Source organism: Aureobasidium subglaciale (genome assembly GCF_000721755.1).
Source record: "Aureobasidium subglaciale EXF-2481 unplaced genomic scaffold scaffold_3, whole genome shotgun sequence".
Classification (NCBI taxonomy): Eukaryota; Fungi; Ascomycota; class Dothideomycetes; order Dothideales; family Saccotheciaceae; genus Aureobasidium; species Aureobasidium subglaciale.
In genome coordinates, this window is record NW_013566992.1 from 839,523 (window position 1) to 851,913 (window position 12,391).

At 51.2% G+C, this 12,391-nt stretch overlaps 4 protein-coding genes across 4 annotated transcripts; 2 read left to right on the plus strand and 2 right to left on the minus strand.

Moving 5' to 3' along the window:
- Positions 1–375: 375 nt before the first annotated feature.
- On the minus strand, positions 376–1,702 carry AUEXF2481DRAFT_488998 (uncharacterized protein). Its single transcript, XM_013491623.1, has 3 exons — positions 1,503–1,702; positions 805–1,456; positions 376–748 (listed from the first exon to the last, which is right to left on the minus strand). Exons 1-2 carry the CDS (start codon positions 1,629–1,631, stop codon positions 875–877), a joined length of 711 nt encoding a protein of 236 aa, XP_013347077.1. The 5' UTR covers positions 1,632–1,702; the 3' UTR covers positions 376–748; positions 805–874.
- A 2,907-nt stretch (positions 1,703–4,609) lies between these two features.
- Positions 4,610–5,229, plus strand: AUEXF2481DRAFT_36976 (uncharacterized protein). Its single transcript, XM_013491413.1, has one exon. It carries the CDS (start codon positions 4,632–4,634, stop codon positions 4,974–4,976), a length of 345 nt encoding a protein of 114 aa, XP_013346867.1. The 5' UTR covers positions 4,610–4,631; the 3' UTR covers positions 4,977–5,229.
- Positions 5,230–9,581: 4,352 nt separating this feature from the next.
- AUEXF2481DRAFT_26844 (uncharacterized protein) lies at positions 9,582–10,125 on the plus strand (the record flags this gene model as incomplete). Its single annotated transcript, XM_013491305.1, has 2 exons — positions 9,582–9,632; positions 9,685–10,125. 2 exons carry the CDS (start codon positions 9,582–9,584, stop codon positions 10,123–10,125), a joined length of 492 nt encoding a protein of 163 aa, XP_013346759.1.
- Positions 10,126–10,436: 311 nt separating this feature from the next.
- On the minus strand, positions 10,437–12,217 carry AUEXF2481DRAFT_36980 (uncharacterized protein). Its single transcript, XM_013491414.1, has 5 exons — positions 11,960–12,217; positions 11,646–11,900; positions 11,463–11,552; positions 10,607–11,409; positions 10,437–10,548 (listed from the first exon to the last, which is right to left on the minus strand). The coding sequence occupies exons 1-5, from the start codon at positions 12,038–12,040 to the stop codon at positions 10,488–10,490; spliced, it is 1,290 nt and encodes a 429-aa protein (XP_013346868.1). The 5' UTR covers positions 12,041–12,217; the 3' UTR covers positions 10,437–10,487.
- Positions 12,218–12,391: the final 174 nt, after the last annotated feature.

Genomic DNA, 12,391 nt, shown 5'->3' on the forward strand with positions numbered 1-12,391 from the left:
TCTCCTCTGCGACATATTGTAGACCTACGTTTCATGATGCCACTGCGCCGCTTCTCTGTCAACGTGTCTTTGCCTGGAACTATATCGCCGTTGCCTTCTTGTTGAAGACACACTCTCCGACTTTAGGCAAAATGTTGTCTTCTCGTCAACTCACACGAGCCAATTGCGCGGCGATTGATCTGCAAAAGACACTTTGTCAAGTCTGCCATTATCGATAAGACGCTGAAACTACCTAGGCATGCTGGTCGCTTGCAGCAACGTATTTGCACCGACAGTCAATCTTACCACGTCTCCGTGCGACATGGCTGGCTCTACGATGCGGCATAGCATTCTCAAGTGCCAAGGAAGTTTTACGTTGGAGATACAGCATCACTTTACCTCGCTAGAGACAAATATTTTTACAACCGATCCGCGCATGGGTACAGCTGAAAGATGTCGCTGTGTACTACGTCGGATGAGGAAGTGATGATAGCGAGAAGATAGCAAAGGCAGTCCTGAACCTGACAAATTTGCTTGACACTCCTCATGCTTGATTCTGGGTGCAAGAGAAATACCTAACGTGGCGCCGGTCTATGTCTGGCCGGATGGCCGATCTCCATGAGCCCTGCTTTCTGAATTCTTGAACAAAGTCCCGACGTGCTTAGAATTGTCACTCTCCACCGGCCCCAATCATCAGAGAGAGGCAAAAGAGAGCTTCTAGAATTCGCAGACAAAAAGTAGATCAAGGGCAAACGAGCCTACGCCGCTCCTCGCGGGACTTGTAACAGCATTCAGAGAAACACGCTTCAGTGTATCTATACGTACACCAGCACATGGAGGAGTTGTTCTTGTTGTCAATTGCCTCGCGTACATCTGGTTCAACAGACCTCTGGCGTCAGGTTCGGCCAACTCCAACATCTTCCCAGAACCGTCTGAGGCTAGAGACGCGATCCGTCTCTGAGCACGTGCGAGAGTCAAGACAAGATTCTGACGGCGGGCGGTTGGCCGCCTTCCCTTTCTTCGAGAATCGCCATACGAGAATGCCAACACCGCCAACATTCGACTTGTGCTTCTTGATCGCGCGAGCTTTCTTCTCGAGCCAAATCCGCATACCCTCCTTGAATTTTGTAAGTTCAAGCTTACGCTTGTTTTCGAACAGTCCGGACGGGGCAACGATAATTTCACCAGTCAAATGATCACGGCGACAACAGTCCCTCGGAAGAATGCGTGCGTTGACAAGGGACGAGACAGATGGTCGCCTGGATAGCGAACGATTTAAAGTTGCCGATAGCAAGCGGAAATGGAGACGTCGCGCAGCAACATGCGTACGAGTTAAATAGATTGCCGAAGCAGGAGGTTGGAGAGATCGAAGCAAAGGACGCTGGGGCAAGAATGACGACAGAACATGTGTCGAGTTTTGAAGGAGTTGAGAAAACAAGACACGATCGAGAGAGATGGCACGTAGTCGGTGTGACACCTGGAATGGTTTAGCAAGAGCCGCAGACAACACCGAGGGTCCTCACTCTCGTGACAGCCAGCAGAAACGGATAGTCTAGATGTCCAAGAATTATGAGGATGAGCTCGTCCGGAAGAGCATCGATGCTCGCAGCCTTCTTACAAGACAGAGTGCTAAATGTGACAGTTGACGCCATGCTGATTGTCAAAGAATGGCAGCGTTCAAGAAGGCGTCGCTATTGTAAGTATGCGGTGAACGGGTGGGTCTTTTGCGTCAGTGCGTTCATCCAAGCTCTTACCGCCCATGTGCAGACCTTCTGTACTGGTTCCATCAGCCATTCTACGCATACCCACGCGCTCACACAGAAAGAGCCCCATGCACTGATGGTATCCTGGGTAGGTATTTTGATGATGTGGCGATCTGTCTACGCGCACAATATCCTACCTTTTCTCCACGACATCCCAGGCGTTTAATGCCCTGCTCTTACCACATGCGCAAGAGAACGCGCCTGTCTCCACCTCACTATACATAACTTGCCCTTCGACATGCCCCTCCATTGGATGTCACTACATCAGCATTGACGCCTTTCGTACTGGTCACCTCTGCTATAAGCCGAGAGGGCTGGCCGGCAAGTAGCGTTTCCCTCGCATACGTACTGCCTGCCACCTCGCAAGGTTAAACCCTGGGATACCGCTCTTCCAAGCAAATTCTGCACGCATCTATGCATAGAACAATACAGTGCGAGCTGTCTACTTTGCCGTCTCAGGTTAGGGTACCCACATACTGCAGCCAAGATTGGCCTCTTCTCGAGTTGCAATTGGTCCTATGAGCTTGTACCCAGTGCGCCAATGAGACTACGTCCGGAACAATTGTGCATATCCGCTCGGAAACAGTGTGACTCTCGTTCGCTGTGAGCGGCCAGTCTGATCTCGCTTCTCGGCCCTCTAATTCGCTGTCTCCTGCCCTTCGGATGGTGCGTGTTGATAGAGGCAGGCCACGAGGATGGAGATATCAAGCAGCACCTGTCGCTCACATGACCCGATTCGCTCTTGATGCATCGAAGCTCTTGCAGAACACCTGAGAAAGGTAAATTTCGACGTCGAGTGTAGCGTGGAGCTTCGCCAGACTGTGCTTACCAAACTCGCACTTGGCTTTGTTTTCCGCCTGTGACGACGAGCTGCTTGCATAACACAGATTTGCACTTTAATGCTTGGATTCTCGAGAGTACTTCATCCTTCAACCATTCTGAAACCGTATTTTGGCGCTCGTCATATCAGAGCGCGATAAATGTTTCATTCTCGCATTTGCTGATGACGTTGTGTCTATCTTTGGCGTGTCCGCTACAAACAAAGCTCTTTCAATTGACCATCCTTTTGGCGCCTCTTCGCTGAGCATACCTAAGATTCTCGTGTGGTTTGAAAATTTGTTAAGGAGTGAAAGTCCGGACACCAGGGCTTCCGCTGAGCGTGCATAAACTTACCCGCCACCCAGTATCAATGATACCTAAAGTCATGCATTGCTGTCGCTTATGAATATGACTTGGAGTCTGGCTGCTGCTCTTGCTCGTCAAAGGGGCCATCATCAGTTGCTTCACCAGGCGCCATGAGATGGTGAATCGTGTCGCAATTAATCAATCAGAGGCTTCTCTGATCATCGGTTTGGTCTGCTAGCCGATTCAGAAAAATTGACAGTGACGATAGCCTTTTCAGAGCCCACCACACTCGTTCCGCCACGTCACAAGGGCGGAGACGAGCATCATCCTTCAAATCTAGCGTCCGCCAGCTTCAGCCGTGATTGCCTGAGGTGACGGGTGACGGGGGTACTCTTCTGGCCTAGGCAAGCACTGTCAGCCCATCGCTGCCGTCTGTATTGTTTCGACCTGTCATGTTGCCTCCAGTTCCATGCACGGAGAGGTCGAGAGGCAATTTGATGATCGTCCGAGTAACGAGGAGCCGCATGAGGCGTGGACCAAGGACGGACGAACCTTGTTTGTGGGCAATGCTCCACCCTTGTGGGAATGACCAGACACGATCGCAGTCCTTGACGATAAGCTGACTGGATACCAATGCTTCCTGCCCGCGCATGCTCTCGCCAAGTCATTGAATGCTGCATCTAAGCCAACTACTCCTTCGGCCGTCCCTCAACGATGGGGTTGATGGCAGACCTGCGTATCGAGCTATCCGACGTCCCGACCGCGACCGTTCCTACTAGTCAGCTCAATGAACTGCCGTTGGTACCGACCTAGCATGTGCACCTTGCGCCCCATCCTTCTCGAGATGAAAGAAGTGTAGATAGCAAGAGGAGCCGATACACACGGGACTAATCGCCCCAGCAGGTGAGCCTTTGGAACGTCAATGTTTGGCGATAGAATCCGAAAGGCAACAGAGAGAATCGTCCAATGGAAAAAGGCTCTTGCCAAGGCATGCAAGCAGGCAAACAAACAAACAAACCAGGCGATGGAGTCGAGGAGGAAGCGCGGTCCACGTGATATCGAATAAATATCCACCATGGCCTCCTGAAGCCTCAGAACATGAGCTCATTGCATGGTTCATACCACGACAACGCATAGAGGATCCCCATGGCATGAGAGTGGCTTCGAAACTGAGCATCCAAGCATCGGCGAGAAGGAATAGGCGAGCGAGACACAAGCCACACCGCTGTTGATCGTAGGAAAGTGCGATATCTCTGCTCACGGCCTCGCAAGCGATGGAGGGTCGGAGTGGCACTTTGGTCCATACTAGAAGATCGACTAGCTTCAATGCATGACTGCGGGATAAAGTGACTGGTTCAGAGCGGGATGTTGGAGGTGCTCTTGCAGGACGGTGGAGTGATTGCAGATGTCGTTGACAGAAAAGCAACGTAGGTCGAGTTGATTAGAAGAGGGCCTTCGAACCGGAAAGCATAAATAGCTGGTCCAAGGGGCTCCAGAAGACACAATCATCAGCAATTGACTTCCACTGAACACCTTACAACCACCGGAAGACCTCCTCTTCACATCGTTTCAACTTCCCCTCTTCTCAATCCGACTCCGATGCCCCAAGACAGATCTCATTGACTGTCTCGAGCCCCTATCGACCTGAGTCTTCAGCACCACCAGCACCTCCAGATCCCGTCAAGAATAAGTTCGTTCTCAATCCAGTCTAGGAGATGACATGATTCATATGTTGACAACCGATTAGGAACTTACTTTGCCATAATGTGCTTCTTCGACCAAGTCATGTGGACATGCGGCGACTGGAAGTGGGACCGTTTCCGTCAGCACTGCAACCGCGAGTACCGTACTGGAGAGACATGTGGTATGAAGCTTGTCTATGCCGTCGCCAGAAGCAACGACAAGTGTAAGATCTGCCAGAAGATTGACGCCAAGCTTCGTCGTCGTTCAGCAGAGGTAGCAAAGATCCAACGATGGCAATCGGAGGGTAGTAAGCTGAAGGCATCCATCGAAAGATCTTATGAGATTGTCAAAGACCTCGACCAGGAGATCTACCAGTTGCAGATCGAGAAGCAGCGAAAGACTCAGGCGATTGGCAAGTCCCGCTGAGGATTCAGGTACTGACGCCGTCGTGATTGCAGCAAGTCTTTGTTGCTTCCAGGGCGCTGCAGTCTATCGAAGTTACGGACCAGCCAGCTCATTGAGGACGATGAGGTCGATCCTTTTGTTTCTCAGAGACTTTTCATTTGTCTGTCATGATTGTCTGTCCCGGGTTCTATCATCTCTGCTTTCCTCTTTCTTTGGTCTAGGTCTTTCTTCAAAGACAATCAATATACAAACATTGTTATGCTCGAGTTTTATGCACCGTCGTCGCGTATCGTGCAAGTTATGCAGATATTGAGTACATGTATGCAGGTATCCAAGAGCTGGCCAATGACGTCCAACACATAAATTAGTTGCGTAGATTTTTCAACCACAACACTTACATACAGTAAATTGCGACGTGTCATACAAAGCAGTCGATGGCGAGAAAGAAGGGGAGCAAAGTGAATGAGCGAACGCGTTGGAGTTTTGGCAATCCTAGCGTGAAGGTCACATGATGTGGTAGAGACTTAGTAAGATGTTGTAGGTCCTGTGACGACAAGATGGTTGATAAGAGCTGCTATATAACATGTCACTAGGCTGTCTAAGGCTACTGCTTTCCGGTACTAACAAATGGCAAACATCAAAATGCTGAAACAGATCCATCCCCCCTCTCGAAGCCTCGTGATTCATGGAACCAAGTTGTCCCAAGCCCAAACATTGCATCCATTAGTCGTGACAATTCATCCATGGCAATCAAGCAACCGAGGTTGTAGCAGGAGTGGTGGCTTCTGGTTGGAACCCGCCAAACGGTCCGTAGTAACCAGGGCCAGATGGAGGACAGTTGGAGTAGCAGCCAAGCAACGTCGTAGTCGCATACACAGTGGTAGCGGCTTCTGTGATCGTAGAGAACATGGTCACGGTGACGGGAGGAAGTTCGGTACAGGTACTGTTGATGACAGAGGGGAAAGTGCTACTAGGTCCAAATGGTGTACGAGTGCCGCTGCGAAGATCGGTCGTACCTGATGGCGTGAAAGGATTTCCAGTGGGACCGATCGGAATAGAGGAGTTGCCAGTCGGGAACGAGAAACCGGACGATGGACTGGTACCAGTGGGACCGACAGTGAGTGATGAGTTTGCGGTCGGGAAGGGGAAGCTAGCGGAAGGTGCTGTTCCGGTAGGCTGAGGAACGGACGAGTTTGCTGTGGGGTAGAGGAAACTGGCTGAAGGCGCGGTACCAGTTGGGAAAGCAAGAGTTGAGTTACTGCTAGGGAAGGGGAAGCTAGCCGAGGGCAAAGTCGACTCCAAATTCGAACTTGGAACTCCAGTGCTTAGAGGGATGGACGCGGTCGAATTTGTGATGGGCGTGGCGGTTGGCAACGGCTGACTTCCCGAACGGTCATCGGTAGGGAAAGAGCCAGAAAACGTGCTTAGAGCGGTACCGGTAGGTCCAATAGGTACTGAAGCATTTGAAAAGGTGTATGGAGTAGTCAATGGAGTTCTTGTACCTGAACGATTTCCTGTAGAAGATGGCGAGAAGGGACTGGAAGTCGTGACCGAAGCATTTGTAGATGGCGCGGGGGAGCCACTAGGTGAGCCTGTAGAGAATGTTGGTACATAAGCTCCACTTGAAATGTTGAATAAGGGGATGCTGGTCGAGATCGTAACATTAGATGAGGGAGATGGTGTGGGAGTGGCGGTGCCATTGGTTATCGGGAAGATGGTTGGGGTTCTCGTCGATGCAGTACCGGAGCGAGGGGCTTCAGATGTCGAGCCTGAGAATGGAGACGAAGCGGTCAAGTAAACAGTAGAGACCGCGGTAGAGTAGATCGTGGAGACAATGATGTCTGTGCTGACATTGCCAGCGGCACCACCTCCAGCTCCACCACTGCTGCCACCATTCGCACCTCCAGCAGTTCCATTGGTAGAAATGGTGTTGTTCGTGACAGTCGTAGAATTGGTGACGATGATGGTGCCGTTGGTGACGATGCCACCATTGCCTCCGCCAGCTCCGCCTCCGTTCGAACCTCCTCCATTCGAGCCTCCAGCTGAACCACTTGAGTTTCCAGCAGATCCACTACCTGAACCGCCAGACGAACCAGACGAGCCACCCAGCTCGCCAGAGGAGCTGCCGGAAGTGCCACCGGACGAAGATCCGATAGTGGTAGTTGTGATCGTGGTGGTGGTGGACGAATTGCTTGTACCATTGGACCAGGTGTAGGTTGTCACGACTGTCTCGTTTTGGATCTGCTGGTTTCCACTGTAGATGGTTGTGTTGTAGACGCTTGTAGTTGTGGTATAGGAGTTGGAGCTCGATCCGGATCCGGCACCGCCAGCGCCGCCGTTGCTTCCACCACTAACATCCGTGGAGTTTCCAGAAGTCGAGTTTCCAGAGAAGCCGCCAGATCCACCAGCAGAATCGCCTCCAGCAGCCCCTCCGACAGATCCACCGTTGCTGCCACTGCTGGAAGAAGACGAAGTTGCGTAGGACACTTCTTGTGTAGACGAGGCTGCCCAGGCAACGGTATAGGTAGTATAGTAAGAGTAGTACCAAGAACCATCAGAAGAGTAGTAGGTAGAGTAGACAAGCGCAGATGAGTATGTGCTTCCATCGGATATGTAGGTTGAATAGCTTGTGGCGAGTCTTGCGTTGCTGACCGATGGAGCAGGTGTGATGATAGGAATCGAAGTGGTGCTGTCCTGTAGGATGGAAGAGAGCATCGAAGTAGTGTCCACACTAGAAGAAGATGAAGCGGAAGCGTATACTGCACTTGGGGTAGTGGAGTTGGAAACTGCAACCTCAATCCTCTGAAGAATAACCGCATTGATTCCTCCAGCGACCACGGTCGAGTTTGAAGACTTCTTCAAGAAACAGTTAGAGCCAGAGTTGGCGCCAGGATAGAAAACGGCACCCTGACAGACAACTGAGCTGAAACCATAGTTGGCACTACCACATGCAGCCGCGCACTCTGTGAAGGTCTGGTAGCGGTATTGAGCCAAATTGTCATCGGTAATGTCAGTATCGCACTGCACAAGATACTGGAAGAGTTGACCATCGATAAGCTGGCTGTCTATTGTGTTGTCGTCGTTAGGACACACAATAGCCGGAGAGATTGCAGTAGCCGATGCTGCAATACTGGAGACGCTGGACGGAGAGGCCGAGACTACCGAAGAAGCTTCAGGACTGACCACAGCTGTCACTGTTACAGATACGGTTCTACCCGTGGTAGTGGTGTTCACCATCTGGACTGTGTTGGCATAGGCACGCTGAGTGGCAGTCTAGAATCCATTAGCCATTTGCCATGGATCATGAATTTCGAGTCAGTTTACCGTAACATCATCTGTATAGGTCACTGTTGAAGTGGCTCTGGTTAGGGGCTGACAGCTGCAAGCACTAGACAGAGCAGTGACGAATGAATAATCCGCAGTTGCAGTACCACTGGCTTCGGCTACTCGGATGAATCGAGCGACTGCTCCCGAGTCGAACCTGTTGTTCATCAGGTTTCGCTTGGCTTTGGGCACCGCCGTAACAGTAGCCGTGGTAGTTGGAGTGATTCTGATCGTGTTTGTCGTGGTGGTGGTTATGGTAGTGTAGGTGTCGACGACAGTCCTGAGGATATTAGATTGAGTATTCCGGTCGATCAAGGCTCGAGACTTACGTAACAGGGGTTGTGTAGACAGCGAAAACATCAGGAGAGTAGCCTAGATATCTATTGCAGAACGTATTGTAGTTGGGATATTCATGAACCTCTGTCCAGGTGTCGTCTTCCACGCAGACCTGTTCCTGACGGGCTGTCAGACCAAAGAGATCTCGAATGAAGTTTGCTACTCTGTTGGGACTGGTTTCATGCTCGGCACGCTTTTGCTGGTTGGTGGCTCGAGATGCAACCAGCTGGAAGAGAGCAAAGCTCAGAACGATGGTTGAGAAGAAAACGAATGAACGCATCTTGAGTACACCAAACGAATGATGGTATTCGTACTCTTGTTGACGAGGTGATCAACCGCGATATGGTTCCCACTCATCATGGGAGAAGATGTAAGCTATATAGGCGTGCAGCGACGCCATTGATCGTACGCGTAGATTGGAGATGGCCTCCGACTGCCTTGCAGCAACAGGGCTCATGCGGTAGAGGCATGGTGTGAGCGCGTCTCGTTACGGTCGCAACACCAAGACACACATTCCACAAAGTCAAGGTATGAAGCCTCTCCGAGTAACACCCTTGCTGTAGGGGCAATCTGAATCTCCGATCAGAGGCAAAGGACAATGATGATACATGTGACGAAGGTTTCTCTTTTCTGGCTGAAATAGCTCGTGCATGGAGAAGACGCGACACATGCGCAAAGCGAGAAAGGGACCAAGAAAGACCTACCATTGGGGACAAATACGAGTTGGTTACCAGGTGAAGTCAGAGTATGATTTCTCTAGGACTGTTGAGTGTTTCACAAGTGTCGTGTTGAAGAAAGTCGAGGATTGTGATGGGCACGGAATGGTGGTCGTTTGGAGCAGGCATGCGTGCAGCGTGCTGAAAGTTGGAGGCTCTCTTGAGGCTCTTGAGGCTTGGCAACAGGCGCAGGAGTGGCATTATGCGGCGAGCATCACGTCGCGAGTCCATTCCTTAATGCCGCGCAATCATGGGCATCTGTTCCAGTTGTCTCGGTTCAAATCGGCGAGCTTCGCGCGAGGTGAGAAGGTCTCGATGATGGAAAGCGACACCCCTTGCTGACATGGCGAAAGGCGTCTGAGACCGAAGGCCTTCTGTATGAAGACGCAACCCAGCCGCAGTATGGCACCGTCACTGCTGGCGCGACTCTGCCAGAGCCCGATCCGGAAGAATTGAGAAGGGAACGCGAGATCCTCGAGCGCATCTGCGCCCAAACTTCGAAGTGCGCATCTCAGCAGCTCCCGCTCAAGCGACGTGCTAATACTTTGAGTAGCGAACTTATCGATGTCCTGCACCACGAGTCCAAACTTACCAGCGATTACCCCGACCTCCTCAACAAACACTTTCCTCCCTCCTCCAGTGGCGCCTCTTCCCCTACAAGCACTGTCGTCGATGAAGATGCTTGGCTCGCTGCCACTCAAGGCTCCGAGCGAGAACTCTGGGGCGAGGTCAAGGGCCTCAATCCTGGTGAACTTGTCCTCGAGCTCCACCCGCCGAACGCTATAACAAAGTGATCGCTCACACCTGCCGCTACCTTCCCTTTGTCAGAAAGCATGATACCCCGTCTGCGATACCCGGATAATCTCCCTGTTTTTCTCCCATTCTTAATTAATCATACACGTCCATAATCACTACCATCATCTCTTGGTCTACAATTCCATGTACCAAACACTAACAACTCGTGTACCAACTTCATGTTTCATATGCCCATCTGCGACTCTCAGAATTAATCATGCAGCATTGGGGAGAAACTGCATATGTCTATCTCTAGACACAGTCAAGCTATCAAGCATAGCATTTGAGATCATGTGTTATGACGACGTCCATCTAATTGTAGTCTCTATATCTCTATGTCGGCATTTAACTTAGCCTCATCTTACAGGTTGGCTTCCAACAAAGTCTTCATTTGCGAAGCACCTCTCTTCGACCATCCCCATCTGCGTTGAAGTTAGCGAAATGTCACGAGGGCGCGCTACCGCGAAATGTTCAGCTCACCTGATCTGGTTAGGCATGTTGACCTCAACTCCGAGCTCGTCAGCGAAGGCGAAAACGACACCAGGGTTCTTCTGGAAAAGACGGCCGACCATAATAACATCGAGACCTTCCTCGAGCAGCTCATTTGCCAGCTTTCCAGTGTGAATGCTACCCACGGCACTGACAGCCATCTTGTCGCCAACAGCCTCCTTCACGTCCTTACTGAGGGGCGCTTGGTATCCAGGAGCGGCGTGAGGGTGCTGCTTGGGGTGGTTGCCACCAGAGCTGATGTCCATCAAGTCAACACCACGCTCGGCCAGGATCTCTCCAAGCTTGACAGTCTGCTCTGAAGTCCAGCTCTCCTTAATCTCCTCGACCTCTTCAAGCCACTCGGTTCCGCTAACTCTGACGAACAGCGGCATGGTCTCTGGGATAATCTCCCTAACGAGGTCAACAGTCTCGAGCAGAAGTCTGGTTCTGTTCTCGAAGCTTCCGCCATACTTGTCGGTACGATGGTTAGAAGTTGGCGAAAGGAACGAGCAGAGCAGATAACCATGAGCGGCGTGAATCTCAATAGCATCGAAACCAACAGTCAGAGCACGGCGAACTGCATCGGCATAAGACTTCTTGAAACTTTCGATGTCCTCAAGGGTCATGGCACGAGGATTTGCATGGTGCTCGTTCCAAGGAATGGCAGAAGGCGCAAGAACATTGTCCGGCCATCCGTTCTGCTCCTTTGGTGCGACAGCAGCTGCACTCAACCAAGGTGCAACACAGCTTGCCTTGCGGCCTGCATGCGCGAGTTGGATCGTGATGAGTTGGTTCTAGCGGTATTGTTCAGTATTCATGCATGACCTGCTGGCGGATCACCGCATACCTGGCTGTGAGCGAAATCAACAACACGCTTCATAGGTGCAATCTGGCTGTCCTTCCAGAGACCGACATCTTCCGGGGTGATTCTGCCTTCCTTTTGTAACAGTCAGTACAGTTCATGCGTGTAGGGGATTTGTTCTGCCGCTGTCCTCAACCGATCGATACCATGATTTATCTCAGTACTTACAGGTGTGACGGCAGTTGCCTCAATAATAGCCATTCCTGGTCCACGCTTGACGATTCCACCAATGTGGGCTAAGTGGTAGTCGGTCATGTGTCCATCTTCAGCGGAGTACTGGCATAGAGGAGACAGGAAAATGCGGTTGGGAAGAGTCAAACCGCGCAGCTTCAAGGGCTGGAACAACTTGGGCACTGCCTTGCCATCCTCACGAACAAATGCTGCGCCTGCGGGAGGAGACTGAAGAGGGGTGAAGTAAGGAGCCTGTTTGTATCTTTAGCAAATCTTGATAATTGACTTTGCTACATGGAGCCATATCATACACCAGGAGCGGCACGGTTGACGTGACGAGATTCTCCGACGACTTTCTCGACGACATTGTGGTGAGAAATTGCTTCAGGCATGATTAAAGATCTATTGCGTGAACACGAAATGTGTGGCTACTCGAACAAAAGCGATCTCAGAATATTTATATGCTCGGCAATCATCAGCTCTAGGGTTGGGGTAAACCGTCAAGCACGGTCATGGTTGCTTAGAAATCAATCGTTTGTCCATCGTCAGGAGTTGAGCGTCCGATGCCGACCATAATGGCCACGAGCTTGGACAAGTATTGCTGTTTCGCGAAGTTCGTCATCGGACGCATATGTTGATGATCTGGAAGCTTTACCAATCTTGAAACAGTTTGTACGGTTAGGTAAGCACGCTCGTCGCTCAGGGCTGGCTTATGGGCATAAGCAACGCAGTCGCGATGACGA

Bases quoted from the DNA above. Each gene is read 5' to 3' on its own strand.
- AUEXF2481DRAFT_488998 (XM_013491623.1), bottom strand. From the start codon at position 1,631: ATGGCGTCAACTGTCACATTTAGCACTCTGTCTTGTAAGAAGGCTGCG. The intron at 1,457-1,502 runs GTGAGGACCCTC...AAACCATTCCAG, and splicing joins TTCTGCTGGCTGTCACGAGA to GTGTCACACCGACTACGTGC.
- AUEXF2481DRAFT_36976 (XM_013491413.1), top strand. From the start codon at position 4,632: ATGTGCTTCTTCGACCAAGTCATGTGGACATGCGGCGACTGGAAGTGG.
- AUEXF2481DRAFT_36980 (XM_013491414.1), bottom strand. From the start codon at position 12,040: ATGCCTGAAGCAATTTCTCACCACAATGTCGTCGAGAAAGTCGTCGGA. The intron at 11,901-11,959 runs GTATGATATGGC...AGATACAAACAG, and splicing joins TCAACCGTGCCGCTCCTGGT to GCTCCTTACTTCACCCCTCT. The intron at 11,410-11,462 runs GTATGCGGTGAT...CAATACCGCTAG, and splicing joins TTGATTTCGCTCACAGCCAG to AACCAACTCATCACGATCCA.